The sequence below is a fragment of the Poromitra crassiceps genome (assembly GCF_964638095.1).
Source record: "Poromitra crassiceps genome assembly, chromosome: 10".
NCBI classification, from domain to species: Eukaryota; Metazoa; Chordata; class Actinopteri; order Beryciformes; family Melamphaidae; genus Poromitra; species Poromitra crassiceps.
In genome coordinates this window covers 46,750,541-46,765,691 of record NC_139631.1, presented here as the reverse complement: position 1 = coordinate 46,765,691, position 15,151 = coordinate 46,750,541, and the positions used below count along the sequence as shown (strand labels likewise).

The window sequence follows — 15,151 nt, the reverse complement described above, 5'->3', positions numbered from 1 at the left end:
CCACTAAGATTGTAGGAATTTCAGTATGCAGAAATATCCCAATAGAATAGGCGAAAATAACACATTTATACTGCATGCAAAAAAATGGGAGAGAGAAACTAAAACTAAAACCATGGGATTAGCATAAAGTGGGAATGTCTGTAAAGGGGGGACTCGTGGGCAGTGTTGGGGGTGGTAGACTCGTTACTTCATTACTTAAAATAGTAATACAAAAGTGAAAAAAGGAGCTTACTGGTTACTTTTTTACGCAACGCGTTTCAACCTCACTGGGTCTTCATCAGGCTATCCTGATGAAGACCCAGTGAGGTTGAAACGCGTTGCGTTTTCCTGCCCGTGTCTCTTATTTTGTATGAAGTTGTACATTGTATGTAAACCTGAGGTTACCTGTGTACCAACACTTCTGGATTAAATTTCTCGTAAAAAAGTAACCTGTAAGCTCCTTTTTTCACTTTTGTATTCTACTTGACTTTGAGCTTGCTTGCTGCCACTTTCTCTACTCTTAAAATAGTAATGCCTTACTTTACTTGATTAATCCTTGGAGCAAGTAATTTGTTACACTACTCATTACACTACTTGTAGAAACGGTCCATAATGGCCCACCGTCAGGCCTGTTCTTGGGGCGGTCGATGCCTACCAGCCGGCGCGCCAACGACGTAATGATGATGACATCATCAACGATGACAATGATGTCATAACATAGAGTTCACCTGTGAGGTCATCGGCGATGTCAGACATAGCACCGATGATGTCATAGTTCCCTCGAACGTTGTGACATCACCAATGACGTGATGTCATACACCGGAACGCGACCATATAAACAAAGTGTTCCGTGACGCTACACCACATCCGAGAGATTCCTGCTTGATTCCTTCGAGATTCCTTCGACTTCCATACTTCAGGTATTCTTACTCCCTGATAATGTCAACCATTATCCCAACCAATTCCGGACCCGAACTGAACCCCTGCTGTCTTACAACCAGCCAGGCCCTGCTGACCCGCTGCCTTACACCCAGACAGGTCAACAGTGGTAATTCAACCGCGTCCCAGGACCGACATCTCGGTCCCTATCTCCATCTCCGTGATTCTGATCGATCACAGCCCGTGAGCCTTCATCCACGATCCAGCACACTTCACGAGGCAAGCCCAGAAGCTTTGCCCCCAGCAAGCCAACTAGCTTCGCTACAATTTGGTCCTCCGAGCCGGATCCACAAGTCCTCTGACCCAAAAGCTTCGCTACAATTTGGTCCTTCGAGCAGATCAGAGGACTTGCGACGCTCAGAGATGGAGCAGGAGTCAGGTGAGCTCGCTCTGGTCACGGCACCTCACCGACCAGAGGAGCAACCCTTCCCCCACCAGATCGAATCTGGATACCGCAGAGTATCCAGGGTTCGGAGTAGTACTAAAGGGCCAGACCCCCTACACTCCCACCAGAAGATCCACCAGGGGCAGGAACTCATCCGCAGCCACCACCGATTCCTTGCTCAGGTAGCACAACATGAGGCAGATCTAGCCCAGGCAGATCTAGCCCAGATAAGGGTTGAGTTTAAGGCAGATGAAGCTGCAGAGAACCTTATGGAGCTCCTATTGATCAAGTTCAGAGCCCTACCGGCCTCTGGCCACGTTATCGCTAGGAGGAAGGCACAGCAAGCAACATTACATGAAGAGATCCTAAGGATGGAAGCCGTAATGGCGCAGGTCTGTGCTAGGATCCAGGCCGAGGCCCTCCAAGTTAGAGAGCAGATAACTGCTCCAGAGCCAACGACCCAAACTACGGAACCCACTGTTCCAGTGCCAATACCACCAACACTCCCACCTAGGACATGTCCACCGACAAAGGTCGCCGACCCTGAGCATACCATAGAGTGCAACGGGGCAGCCAAGCCTGCCACCGGGATACACCAGACTCAGGGAGGCATGGCGAACGCTGGGACCAACAGCACAGGGCACAGCCAGCCGGACGGCGTCAATCATTCCCACAAGATAGCTGGACACGACAGCTGGGACCCCCCCAGAGGACGGGACCAGCCATCTCAACTACCTATTCCCAGAATTCACCTCCTGGCCCTGCCCGGGCTCATGGAGACAACTCCAGCCAAGGCCTCTAGGGAGGCCAAGAAGTCCGAGCAAGTGGACATGCCTTTGAGGAGGGCGAGGCAGGAGCCCCAGATGCTTCACGGGGCGGCCGTCTCCCTCATCGTCTCGCCGGCAATTCGCCCAGAGCAGACCTATGCCACACCGGCGCTCCACGGGGCGGCCAACGAGGCACTAGGGGCAGAGGCCCCCCTCCAACGAGGGCAGACAAACTGCTTCCTCGCCGACCCTACGCCGCTGAGGTTCCTCGACTGGAAACTCAAGCCACCAGAACCAGAGGCTCCTCACTACCGCAGTAGCTGGGTAGACCCCCGGCTCCTGAGCGGATCCCGCGCTGACCTCACGCCGCTGAGTTTCCTCAACTGGAAGCTCAAGCCCCCAGAGGCCATTACAGCTCGCTACTGCAGTAGGATCCCACACACATCCTGGCCAACGAGGACAGTGACCAAATCTTGGCTCTTGTGATGTACGGGACTGGACAGCGGCGCGCGGACCCGTGCCTACACCCAGCTGGTGGCCAGGCGGACCACAGCCCCCCTCACTCCCAGAATAATCAACCAAGCCCTGCCTATACCAGGTGGGACTGGAGGGCCATCCCGGTCATTTCTGGAAGAATACAGATTCCCCACAGGAATCTGGGAGCGGCTGTAGAAACGGTCCATAATGGCCCACCGTCAGGCCTGTTCTTGGGGCGGTCGATGCCTACCAGCCGGCGCGCCAACGACGTAATGATGATGACATCATCAACGATGACAATGATGTCATAGCATTGAGTTCACCTGTGAGGTCATCGGCGATGTCAGACATAGCACCGATGATGTCATAGTTCCCTCGAACGTTGTATCTCGAAATACTGATTGCCTTACACCCAACCAGCTCAGTGTCCTTGTGGTCTGAGTGTCCGCCCTGAGACTGGGAGGTTGTGAGTTCGATCCCCGGCTGAGTCATACCAAAGACTATAAAAATGGGACCCATTGCCTCCCTGCTTGGCACTCAGCATTAAAGGGTTGGAATTGGGGGGTTAAATCACCATGTGATTCCCGAGCGCGGCGCACGCTGCTGCTCACCGCTCCCCCAGGGGATGGGTCAAATGCGGAGAACAAATTTCACACATTGTGTGACAATCAGTGGGACTTTACCTTTACCTTTAAACAGGTCACCAGTGGTAATTCAACCGCGTCCCAGGACCGACATGTCGGTCCCTATCTCCATCTCCGTGATTCTGATCGATCACAGCCCGTGAGCCTTCATCCACGATCCAGCACACTTCACGAGGCAAGCCCAGAAGCTTTGCCCCCAGCAAGCCAACAAGCTTCGCTACAATTTGGTCCTCAGAGCCGGATCCACAAGTCCTCTGACCCAAAAGCTTTGCTACACTACTCGTTACATGAATTTTGCGTTACTCCTAAACATCGCCTGAGATGCATTGTCAGTTAACAACATTAAACCTTACGCCACAATGCCCACATATCAGCACAAATCCATATCCTAATTAGGAGGATATACATAAGATCTTTGTTTCTGAAAGATGGAGACAACTCCACTCGAGACGCCAGGATTTATTATTGACGGCGGGTGCGCGTCAGGGGCTCCGCCATCAACACAACACAACACTTCCATAGCCAACCTTCAAAATAAAAGCTATCTGTAAGCTATCTAGAAAATAACGTGACTCACAGCCTTCACCATAAAAATAGCTTACACTGGCAAAATGTCCTCTGACAACGCAACAAGCCTGTTTATCTCTGCTTTTCACCTTACCTGCTGCTACACAGGTCGACTCAGCGTGCGTCCCTTTAGCTGCTAGCTTTGTGTCATTAGCAACATGTTGCCTTCCAGTGCTTGGAAAGATTTCATGTCCAGTGGTGGATAAATTGCTTCTGGCCTGGGCAAAGTTTCCACTTTAGCATCACATTCCTGTCCTTGTTTCACAAATTAGAAGTATGTGCATAATCCACCCGTCAAAAGTTGTAGACTTGGGCGGCTGTAGCTCAGGAGGTAGAGCGGGTCGTCACTAATCGCTTTGGATGAAAGAGGTCGGTGGTTCGATTCCCGGCTCCTCCAGTCTGCATGTCGAAGTGTCCTTGGGCAAGATACTGAACCCCAAATTGCTCCTGATGGTGTGCCAGTCCCCTGCGTGGCAGCTTGCCACCATTGGTGTATGAATGGGTGAATGTACCTACTGATTGTAAAGCGCTTTGGATAAAAGCGCTATATAAATGCAGGCCATTTACCATTTACTTAGCGCTTCCCCACGCTATCACTCTGTTTACAGTGATATTGACTATTACGGACACCGTAGTTTCTAAAATGGATTGGCTCGAGGAACGAACCAATCGTCACTCCTCATGCCTAAAACCGAACCAATCGTGACTCCTCCCCTCCCCCCAGCCCATCCATTCTAGCCACCCAAAGACGTCTCACTCTGTTTACAGTCAACTGTTGTTGCGCAATTGATTGAATGAAACATGAGTGATGTTTTCTCCATAATTCTGCAGATTCAAACCTGATCCTGCTGAAAATTTAAGAACTTATGTAACGCAAGTAACAACTTAAGTGTGTGATTAGTAACTGTAATGTGATTACTGGATTTAAAGAACCGTAATGGCTTACACTACTCGTTAATGTGACAGTAACGCGTTACTCCCACCACTGCTCGTGGTTACCCACATTCTCATTCAGATAGGTCAAGGGAGCCCTTTGAAAATAGCCATGCCAGTTTTCCCCTTGCTAAAACTGCCTAAATTCGGAACGTTATTTATCCCCCTTCCCGACAAGCTAGCATGACATGATTGGTACCATTAGATGCATTACTATAATTCCAGGAGTGTCTGTATGTCTGTCTGTATGTCTGTCAATCATTGTAATGTCATCAGTGAGTGATGTCATCAGGGATGCAAAGTCGGGCAAATGTGCGCAGACATACAACTTTGCATCACTGATGACATTGATGTCAAAATGTCATCATCAGTGATGTCACTAAAGCACTCGATGATGATGTTATCAGTGAGTGTATGTATGTATGTCTGCACACAATCATTGTGATGTAATCAGTGAGTGATGTCATCAGTGATGCAAAGTTGGGCAATTGTGCGCAGACATAAACTTTGCATGACTGATGACAATGATGTGACATCATCAGTGATGTAGGACTGTAACGGAGGGTACTGCCACATAGTACTATAAGTTGGCGCTTCGCTGGCCCGGCCACTAATTATAGCTGCTGAGCAGCAATGAGTCGTGGCCGGGCACTGATGACATCATCAGTGATGCACAATTGCTCAACTGACATCACTGATGATATCACTTATGACATCATCATCATGTGTGTTTGTGTTTTCCCAGGATGGCGAGGGCATGCCCCTCCTTTCCCCAGGATGGCGAAGGCATCAATGTTCTTTAGGCTATACATGGGGGCAAAATTCAAAATACTGCCAAAAATTCTGTTTTTGAGATACAATTCTGAGATTTTGCTCTGATTGCTCACTGATGATGTCACAATTCCCGTTGGGAGAGGAATGTGTGGATACGATACATACATAATGATTGATAGACACCGCCCACTATCCTTCATCCTCTGGACATGGAATGTCGCAATTGCTCAAGTAGCCCCACGGGTATTGCACTAGTTCATATGATTCACTCCAACTTTAAAAGTGAGCCACTACAGCCTCTGAAAGACAATAATGTCACAGACATGTGCGTGGTTTATCGGCCTAATTGTCCAGCGGCCCATCGGAAAAACTCACGGTACTCCCGATGGCCAGTCCACCCCTAGATGCCTGGGAATAGGACAACCTTTATGGAGTAAGGTAACTGTGTTGTTTTCTATTACTTGAGAAGTCGAAAAAGTAAAGTGTTGAAGTAGAATAGTGGCCTCGTGCGGTAGTAGTGGTCACTCGCACTTTATTAGTCTTATGTTTATAATTACTATTTCTTTTATGGGGTGGTAAATCTAAAATGTAAGGGGATGCAACATATCTTTATGAAAAGTTATTATTTTGATTAATGGTGTAGTCATATTTAATACTGTGTAACGGTGGGGTGTGTATTTTGTTTACGTTTAATGGTACATCAGGTTTCTTCTGTTGCGCATGCGTCGACCGGCTGATCCTCATATGTGATTTCGTTGTCGTTCTGAGTGGTATGCGGAGCTGGTAAGAGAAAAGCTGTGATAAATAATATTATTACCTGTATGTTGCTACCATTAACGTGCTCGAATATGTGTCTTATACACTCGATACCTATACCATGTCGTTAATGTTGCTGTTGTCTGTGTATTTGTGTTTTACAGTCGATTACCTGCTGGCAACCGAACTGGTTTACTGTACACAGTGTAGCATAGCATATAGCCTGTATGAATGAATGTGTGTGTGAAATAAACGGTAAAAGACAGTATCGAGTTTGCTTGAGTAATACACCGTCATCCAGTCAAGAACGCACCCCGTGCGGAGGGAGATTATTGTGTCAAAGTAGTTGGTGCAGTAAAAAACCGTACAGTAATCGACACTAAGCCAGTCCCCGTGAAGGAGAAGCGGAGGAAGGACGGTGTCAACACAGGCGAGCGTCGCAAGCTATCGCCGAGGCGGACCAGGCGGAGCATCCCAAGCCAACGCTGAGACCAGCAAGAGGAGCGCCCGGCCCATCTACGACGCTACTGGATCGATCAAGCCATCGGTGGGAGTATCTGTGGATATTGCTTGTGCAGCCGAGTGACTTTGTGGGGTATGTTTAGGCGATCGGTATAGAATAAGCCGATCGTCGCAAAATTGACTGTGCTAACTGTTAGCTAGCCGCTAGCTAACGCTAACCGGAAGTGACTTGCCGTCGGCTAAACCGGAAGTTCGGGAGCCGCCATTTTAGGTGGGTCATCGTTGCCGTGGCGACAAGCACAACAACAACAAAGACAAGCAGTATGGCAGTCTGTGAAGAGCGGAAGAAGAAGCGTTCCCACTCACAGGGAGTTTTCAATAGGAGAGCAAATGCTGTTGCTTTCAACTATGAGCATTTAACAGAGCAACAACTTGCATCTGAACTGAAAAAACTGAAAGATGATTATGATGAGCTGTGTAATATCAGTTTTGATTACATTGCTGTCATGGAAGAGGAGGAAACAGAAGCTTATGCGGGGGATATAGCAGCAGTGGAGAAAAAGCTGATTGACTGCCGCAAGAAGTATGTTGAAACTGATCTAAACCTCAAAAAGGCAGTGTGGCTGCGTGTGACTGACCTGTTTAACAGTCTAAAAGACGATCTCAAGCAGAGTTTTGATCTGGCCGAGTCGTACAAGAAGCAAGTAATGACTTATGAACAGTATGTTTCGGTGCGCACTACATTGGAGAGCAGAGTCGAAGCACAAGAGGAGTTTGTGCGGGACTGGGCCGACTACATCCCTGAAGGGGAGTTGACTAACCTCAGGAACAGCTACAAAGAAAACAAGGAGAAGAGAAAAGTGACTATGGCTGCGTTGTCTGACCACCTGCGCAGAAGTGAGGAGCGCGGTGGTGTTTGTGGTGAGAGCGGCGGAGAGCCGACCACCGCTATTAAACTCAGCAGTCCTGTGGACAGTGATGGTGGACAGAGTGTGAGCGTAGTCACGCCCACTATTCAAACCGGCGCAGGCAACGGCGGAGCACCGGATGGTAATGATAACTCACCTGAGGGAGAGCAAAAAGTGGGCGCACCGCCGGGCTCTCCTCAGCTTCCATCGCCAGACCAATTCCCACTGCGGTCCTTGGGCTTGAAGGCTGAGTCCGATTCCTTTGGATCACAGCAGCAGCGGGGGGCGCATGCTGTGCCAACAGACAGTGGCGGCGCGAGGCGAGCACACGCGCCAACCTACAGTCCTAGAATTGCGCTCGCACCCATTAGCCTGCCAAAATTCACCGGTGACAGGAGGTGCTACTGGCGTTGGAAAGGTAATTGGAGCACCCTCCAAGCATTAGCTGAACCCACAGGCTCACCTGAGTGTATGCTATTCACCTACTGGACAGCATCAGTGACTTGGTGAAAAAAGAGCATAGACTGTCTTATTGCCGTGATGCTGGTGAAGTCTTCCGGGTCCTGGAGGACCGCTACGGGGACATTTCACAAATAGCGGACGACATCATATTGGAACTACAGGAATTACCAGCTGTGCGCAACAACCAACCAAGAGAGGCGTTGCAGTTGATTCAAGCTGTGGAAAGAGCACTGTTGGACCTTATAGACTTGGGTTGTGAGGACGCTATAAAAAATCAGCTGGTGATCCGGTCACTTGAAAGTAAGCTGCCGGACAGTATGAAGGAGAGGTGGCTTTTGTACCGGTGCGACGCTGCTAACAATGTCAACCCACGCAATCGGTTTGACAAACTATGGCACTTCCTGAGGGACCAGAAGACTGTCCTGGTGCAGCTGGAGCAGCTACAGTCCAGCCTACGGTCGAGCTTCGCCAGGGCGGGTGATGCACAACCCCGCGAAAAGCCAAGAGAAAGACCGGGGGACAGACTGCAGGAGAGGCGTTCGTCTACCAGGGCTACGGCGAGCGAGACCAAGGGAGAATCACAGCGGGGTCCTTGTACCGTGTGTGGTGAAGAGGGACATACTGGACGTTTGTACCGCTGTAAGACACTTAAAAAGGCCAACCCGTCAGAGAGGAGGGCCCAAGTGAAAAAGGCAAGAGCTTGCCTGAGATGCTTGGATCTCCATGGAAGTGACGGGCCGTGCAAAAATAACTTTCTGTGCCGCAAAGACGAATGTAAGAAGGGCGACGCCCTTGCAGATCACCACTTTTTCCTGTGCCTTAAATCACCAGTCAAAAGAGACACTGCCAGGGAGGAGACTAAGGGGGAGAACAGGAGAGAATCCCGTGGTCCGACCGAAGAGCAGGAGGCTCTATTCGCTGGCCTCGGTCTGTCTCCAGGGCAGCTGGAAGCTGTTCGTAAGGCCTGCACCAATAAAGTGTCTTCGACAGTGTGTGCCGGCCAGGTGGACAATTGTGGACCGGAGGAGCATCCGGTCCTCATGATGTTGCTGGACGTTACGACCAAGAGAGGAGATTGGGTCGGAGCGTTAATTGATCTAGCCTCTGACACCAATTACATAACTCACCAGGCAGCAGAGAGGCTTGGTCTAACCGGTGAACCAATCACGCTGGTTGTGTATGGTGTAGGCGGAATGGAGGCGAGAGTGGATACCAAGCGGTACTTTGTGAGCATAAAAGTAGCAACAAAGAAGGGGACGTGGAGGCTCCATGAGATGCTCTGCTATGGTCTAGACGAGATCGCCAAGATGGGCCAAGCAGTGGACTCGGAGCGTCTGGAGAGGTTCTTCCCGGGTGCTGTCAAACCGGGAGAGCTGATCCGCCCTAAAAAGGTTGAGCTGCTCATCAGTACCCGGGAAGGCCGTCTTGCACCCCAGCGGATGATGCGGTGCGGAGACCTGGTGCTGTGGGACGGGCCGCTTGGCAAGACAGTCAGCGGCGTGCACCCAGAACTGTTTGAGGACTTTGAAGTGACTGCGTGTCACTCATCGACCCACTTTGCATGCTCTATGAGGGCGGAGTCCAGGAGAGTTGAGGTACTCCATGACTGCCTGGAGCTAAAGAGCAGCAAGGGGGTCGGAACCACGGCGGCGAGCAATGCTGAGGTCGTGAAGTGGCTGCAGTGGGACAGCATTGGTGCCGCTTGCGACCCCGTGTGCGGTGGTTGCCGTTGTGGACAGTGTGCCCCTGGGGGAAAGAAGATGACTCTTGCTGACGAGAGAGAGTTAGAAATCATCAGAGGAGGACTGACCTTCAAGGTGAGCGACGCTCACAGTGACAAACCCCACTGGGACGCCAGGTACCCCTGCAGAGAGAACCCTGCTACCCTGCCCAACAACCGCAAAGCTGTCGAGGCGACGTTCCTGAGATCAGAGAGGCGCCTCGAAAAAGACCCGGTGTGGAAAGGAGCCTACACCAGGCAGGTGCACGACATGGTTGCCAGGGGGGCCGCGGTCAAGCTAACCAGAACTGTGTTAGACAATTGGAGCGGAGCTGTGTGGTGGGTGAACCACCTGACAGCACCTAACCCACACTCTGTCTCCACACCGGTCAGGCTTGTCTGGGACAGCAGCCAGGAGTTTAGGGGTGTGAGCCTAAATTCCATTCTGCTGAAGGGCCCGGACGTCCTGAACCCCATCCGGGCGGTGTTGCTTCGTTTCCGAGAGGGGCTACACGCGGCGATCGGTGACGTAGCCAAGATGTATAACTCGGTGTGGCTGGAGGAGCAGGAGGTGCACGTCCACCGATTCCTGTGGAGAGACTCTCCGGCCGAGGACATCGAGGATTATGCCGTGGTGCGGGTTAACATGGGTGATAAGCCGGCCGGCTGCATCGCCCAAGTAGCCATGCGCGAAACCGCCCATCTGCCACAGTTTACCCACATGGTGGAAGAGAGAAGCGTGATCGTGGACAATGCCTACGTGGACGACATCCTTGTGTCCCACAACGACCCCCAGAGACTGAGCGAGATCCTGGTGGGGGTCGAAGCCATACTCGCAACCGGGGGGTTTTACTTGAAGCCCTGGGTGCGGTCTGGCCAAGGTGGGAGGCAGGGTGTTGTCTCCGCTAAACCAGAGACTATCATGTTGCCTAACCAACTTCGAGCAGAAGACAACAAGGCTCTGGGAGTTGGTTACAACGTGAGTGAAGACAGTCTCTTTCTGATGGTGGCCATTAACTTCTCCACAAGGAAGAAGAAGATGCGCACCGAGCTCGACCTCACCGTGAAAGACATAGAGGAGAAGACACCTGATCCCCTTACCCGCCGCTCATTGCTGAGCCAGGTAGCTGGACTTTATGATCCCCTTGGCCTGGTGACGCCCCTGAAACAAAAGGCCGTCATTCTGGTCCGGAGGGCTTTTCAGGAGGCCGGGACATTGACCAAGGATACGTGGGACCAGCTGCTGTCTAATGAGCTACGCGGGAAGGCGATCGAGCTCTTCAAGGACTATGCGCGGTTGAGTACCGTCTCTTTCCCTAGGAGTATAACACCCTTGGGTTGGGAGGGTAAACCCTGGGGGATTACGTTCTCCGATGGCAGCTGTGACTCCTATGGGGCGGTGCTCTACCTGCGCTGGGAGACCCCGGGCGGGGTTGAGACGCGGCTCGTGGAGTCAAAAGCCAAATTGACCCCCCTCGATCAGAAGGGCGAGGCGGTTAAGGCGGAGATCTGCGGGGCCGTCTTTGCCACACGTTTGAAGGGGCACATGCTGAAGCATGGACGTTTAGAAGTAGAAAAGTGGTATCACTTTGTGGACAGCCAGACTGTGCTGGGGGCGATCCAACGAGAGAGTTATGGGTTCCAGACCTTCTTTGCTAACCGTGTTGGTGAGATACAGAAGGCTGGACCTGTAACTGACTGGTGGTGGGTTCCCGGTCAGTATAACGTGGCCGATCTAGTCACAAGAGGATGTTCCCCTGAACAGCTTGACGGGGACTCCCTGTGGCAGAAAGGTCCCGAGTTCCTGACCAGACCAGTGAAGGAGTGGCCCATGAAATCTGCTGCAGATGTGGCCGCCGGTACCAGGGAGATCGTGAGCAATCTACAGAGAAAAGCTTTCTCCGCCGTCGTGACAAGAGCCCAGGCGAAGAGGTCGTCAACACCAGTCGGGGCCATCGTCGGGGGAGGAGCAACTGCAGAGTCTTCTCCGGCCGGTGCCATGGGGGCCTCTCCAGGTGATGCTCCGGGGTCGGCGGCGGCGGCCCTTGATGTCTGCAGTCCAAAGAGGTTTTGGGGTTCAGCTCTCGTGGGTCAGATGGACCTTTCGAGGTACGGGACCTTAACCAAACTCTGTGGGGCCGTGGGGTGGGTCCGCAGAGCCGTGCTCTCATTCACCAGGATTCGGACCGGTAAGCGAGTGCGGTGGGAGGCAGCGCTCACAGTCACAGAGTGCGAGGCTGCGGTTCAGGACTTATGCCTCGCTGCCCAGGCAGGAGTGTCCTTCCCCACAACAACTCTCAACCGACTCGTTGTGAGCAAAGATAATGAGACGGGCCTTTTACTATGCCGCGGCCGTGTCCAGACGGTGGACGAGGAGATTCCCGGGGTTCCGTTGATCCCTTACAAAGAGCGCATCAGCACCCTTCTCGCCGAGGAAGCACACCGGGCCAACCATGAAGGCGTTGCCGGTACCCTCCTCCGGATGAGAAAGAGGGCCTGGGTGTTACAAGGCCCTAGGACCGCCCGCCAAGTGGTTGACTCTTGTGTACACTGCCGGAAGCGCAGAGCCAAGCTGGGCACTCAAGTAATGGGCAATCTTCCCCCTGCACGCACCAGACCAGCGGCGCCCTTTGAGTACACCACGCTGGACTTGTTTGGTCCGTACACGGTCAGGGACGCGGCGAGGCGGAGAGCGAAGATGAAGGTCTGGGGTGTAGTATTTAGTTGCATGGCCTCGAGAGCGGTCCATGCAGACTTGGTAGAGAACCTGTCGACTGAGGGCTTTCTCAAGACATATCAGCGATTCACCGCCTTGAGGGGTCATCCCCAGAAGCTCTGGTCCGACGTGGGGACCAACTTTGTGGGGGCCAAACCAGCGCTGGAGGATCTCTACAGCTTCCTGGCGGGCATCAACAAGGAGGATGTCCAGGGGAGAGCAGCGACGGCCGGGACTGACTGGGCATGGGAGTTTAGCCCTGCAGACTCGCCGCATCGAAATGGAGCAGCGGAGGCGGCTGTCCGTGTGTTGAAGAGAGCGTTGAGCAGCGTGGGTGAGGAGGGTGACCTTACCACCTTGGAGTTTCAAACCCTCCTCTACCTGGCTGCCAACCTCTCCAACGAAAGGCCGATCGGAGCAAGAGCCCAGGTTCAGGATGAGACTGTGGACGTTGTGACGCCCAACTCTTTGCTACTGGGACGAGCGGGGCCCAGTGGCGATACCCGAGGATTTGACTTCCCTACCTACCCGTTCAGTCGTCTACGGGCTGTTCAGGTGGGGGTAGACAAGTTTTGGAAGCGCTGGAGTCAATTGGCTGGCCCTCACCTTTTCGTCCGACAAAAATGGCATGCTCCGGCCAGAAATGTCGCTGTCGGGGACTTGGTCTGGGTCGCAGACCAAAACGCCCTCCGAGGTCGTTTCAAGCTGGGTCGGGTGGTGGAGGCGTGTCCGGATGACAAGGGCGTTGTCCGGGACGTCAAGGTGAAGACTTGCCATAGTCTCCCCATCAGCCTGAGCCAGGCGAGGAAGGATAAGGGACCCTGTCCTTCCTCCCTTCTCCACAGGGACGTTAGGAGATTGGTGGTGTTACTGCCAGTGGAGGAACAAGGAGGGGCCACGCTGGCTCCTCAGAGTGCCTAAGAGACACTAACAGTGGAACCAGAACTGTCCTCAGTGTGCTGTTATAGTGTGCGTTTTTCTAACCCTTTTTTCCTTCTATGCAGCACCGTTGTGTTAATTGTTTATTGTGGCCTACTTGTTCAATGACCAGTAGCCCAGGTGGGAGGTGTGTTGTTTTCTATTACTTGAGGAGTCGAAAAAGTAAAGTGTTGAAGTAGAATAGTGGCCTCGTGCGGTAGTAGTGGTCACTCGCACTTTATTAGTCTTATGTTTATAATTACTATTTCTTTTATGGGGTGGTAAATCTAAAATGTAAGGGGATGCAACATATCTTTATGAAAAGTTATTATTTTGATTAATGGTGTAGTCATTTTTAATACTGTGTAACGGTGGGGTGTGTATTTTGTTTACGTTTAATGGTACATCAGGTTTCTTCTGTTGCGCATGCGTCGACCGGCTGATCCTCATATGTGATTTCGTTGTCGTTCTGAGTGGTATGCGGAGCTGGTAAGAGAAAAGCTGTGATAAATAATATTATTACCTGTATGTTGCTACCATTAACGTGCTCGAATATGTGTCTTATACACTCGATACCTATACCATGTCGTTAATGTTGCTGTTGTCTGTGTATTTGTGTTTTACAGTCGATTACCTGCTGGCAACCGAACTGGTTTACTGTACACAGTGTAGCATAGCATATAGCCTGTATGAATGAATGTGTGTGTGAAATAAACGGTAAAAGACAGTATCGAGTTTGCTTGAGTAATACACCGTCATCCAGTCAAGAACGCACCCCGTGCGGAGGGAGATTATTGTGTCAAAGTAGTTGGTGCAGTAAAAAACCGTACAGTAACTAACCCTATCCTTAAAGTGATAATACGGAAGATTTTCATCTAAATAAATGTCTGTTAAGTCACTCTCTATCTGATAGTGAGTTAACACAATGGTGAATGAGCCTATAGAAGCCTTTGCATTTTCAGTATTGCAGCATTTATGAATGTCGTGTCTGTGGTGACACAGGGTGGGCGGAGCTAACACTATAGTCTCACTCTGCAGGTTAGGTTCCTGACAACTCTGGATCTCACCTGCAATTACTGCTCATGGCCATAGGTGTTGTCAGAGACAAGAAAATGGAAATCTTCCGTATTATCACTTTAAATAAGCACAGGCACAAGTGAATGTGAATACTGTCAATTAGAGGCAAATATCAGTTTAATTACAGCATAATATTAATAACTCAATTTTACAGTAATTCATCGTAAATTTAAATGTAGTATTTCATGGTTTCCTACCTCGTAAGCGTTTGGCAATGGGCATTATGACGAGCAGCAACATGGTCACTACCACGGAGATGGTGACTATTCTCCCTGTTCTGCGTTTCCGTTCACCATCAGACTCTGCAGAAAAAATAGAAACATGTGTCAAGTCAATTGTATTTGTATAGCGCCAAATCATAACAAAAGTTATCTTGAGACGCTTTACAAATAGACAAATTTGAACTGATGTCTTGTGCTCACTCACTGCTGCCCCCTACTTGCAGTACACCTGGTGAGCAATGAATGTGTTACATACAAGGGAGTAGTAGCTCTGTCTGTCAAAATTGAATCCAATGCGGAGGTGCATGTAAACCTGCATTATTTCGAATGCCAGGGGGCGACCCATTAGTTTTTGGCCATTCCCATGTTGGATCTCGACACGAGACCAGGGGTTTCCCATCAGGGCACGGCCTGGTCTGTGATCAGTGAGTTGTGTTATCAATGGA

General features: G+C 51.1%; 1 protein-coding gene across 1 annotated transcript in view; it reads right to left on the bottom strand.

The window, feature by feature from the left end:
- Window positions 1-15,151, bottom strand: part of LOC310784479 (NACHT, LRR and PYD domains-containing protein 12-like) — a gene marked incomplete at its 3' end in the record, with an annotated part of 143,621 nt that overhangs the window by 118,027 nt on the left and 10,443 nt on the right. Inside the window, exon 3 of the mRNA XM_083645467.1 lies at window positions 14,682-14,786. Coding sequence (XP_083501593.1) covers window positions 14,682-14,786 — 105 coding nt within the window. The remainder of the gene's footprint in view (window positions 1-14,681; window positions 14,787-15,151) is intronic.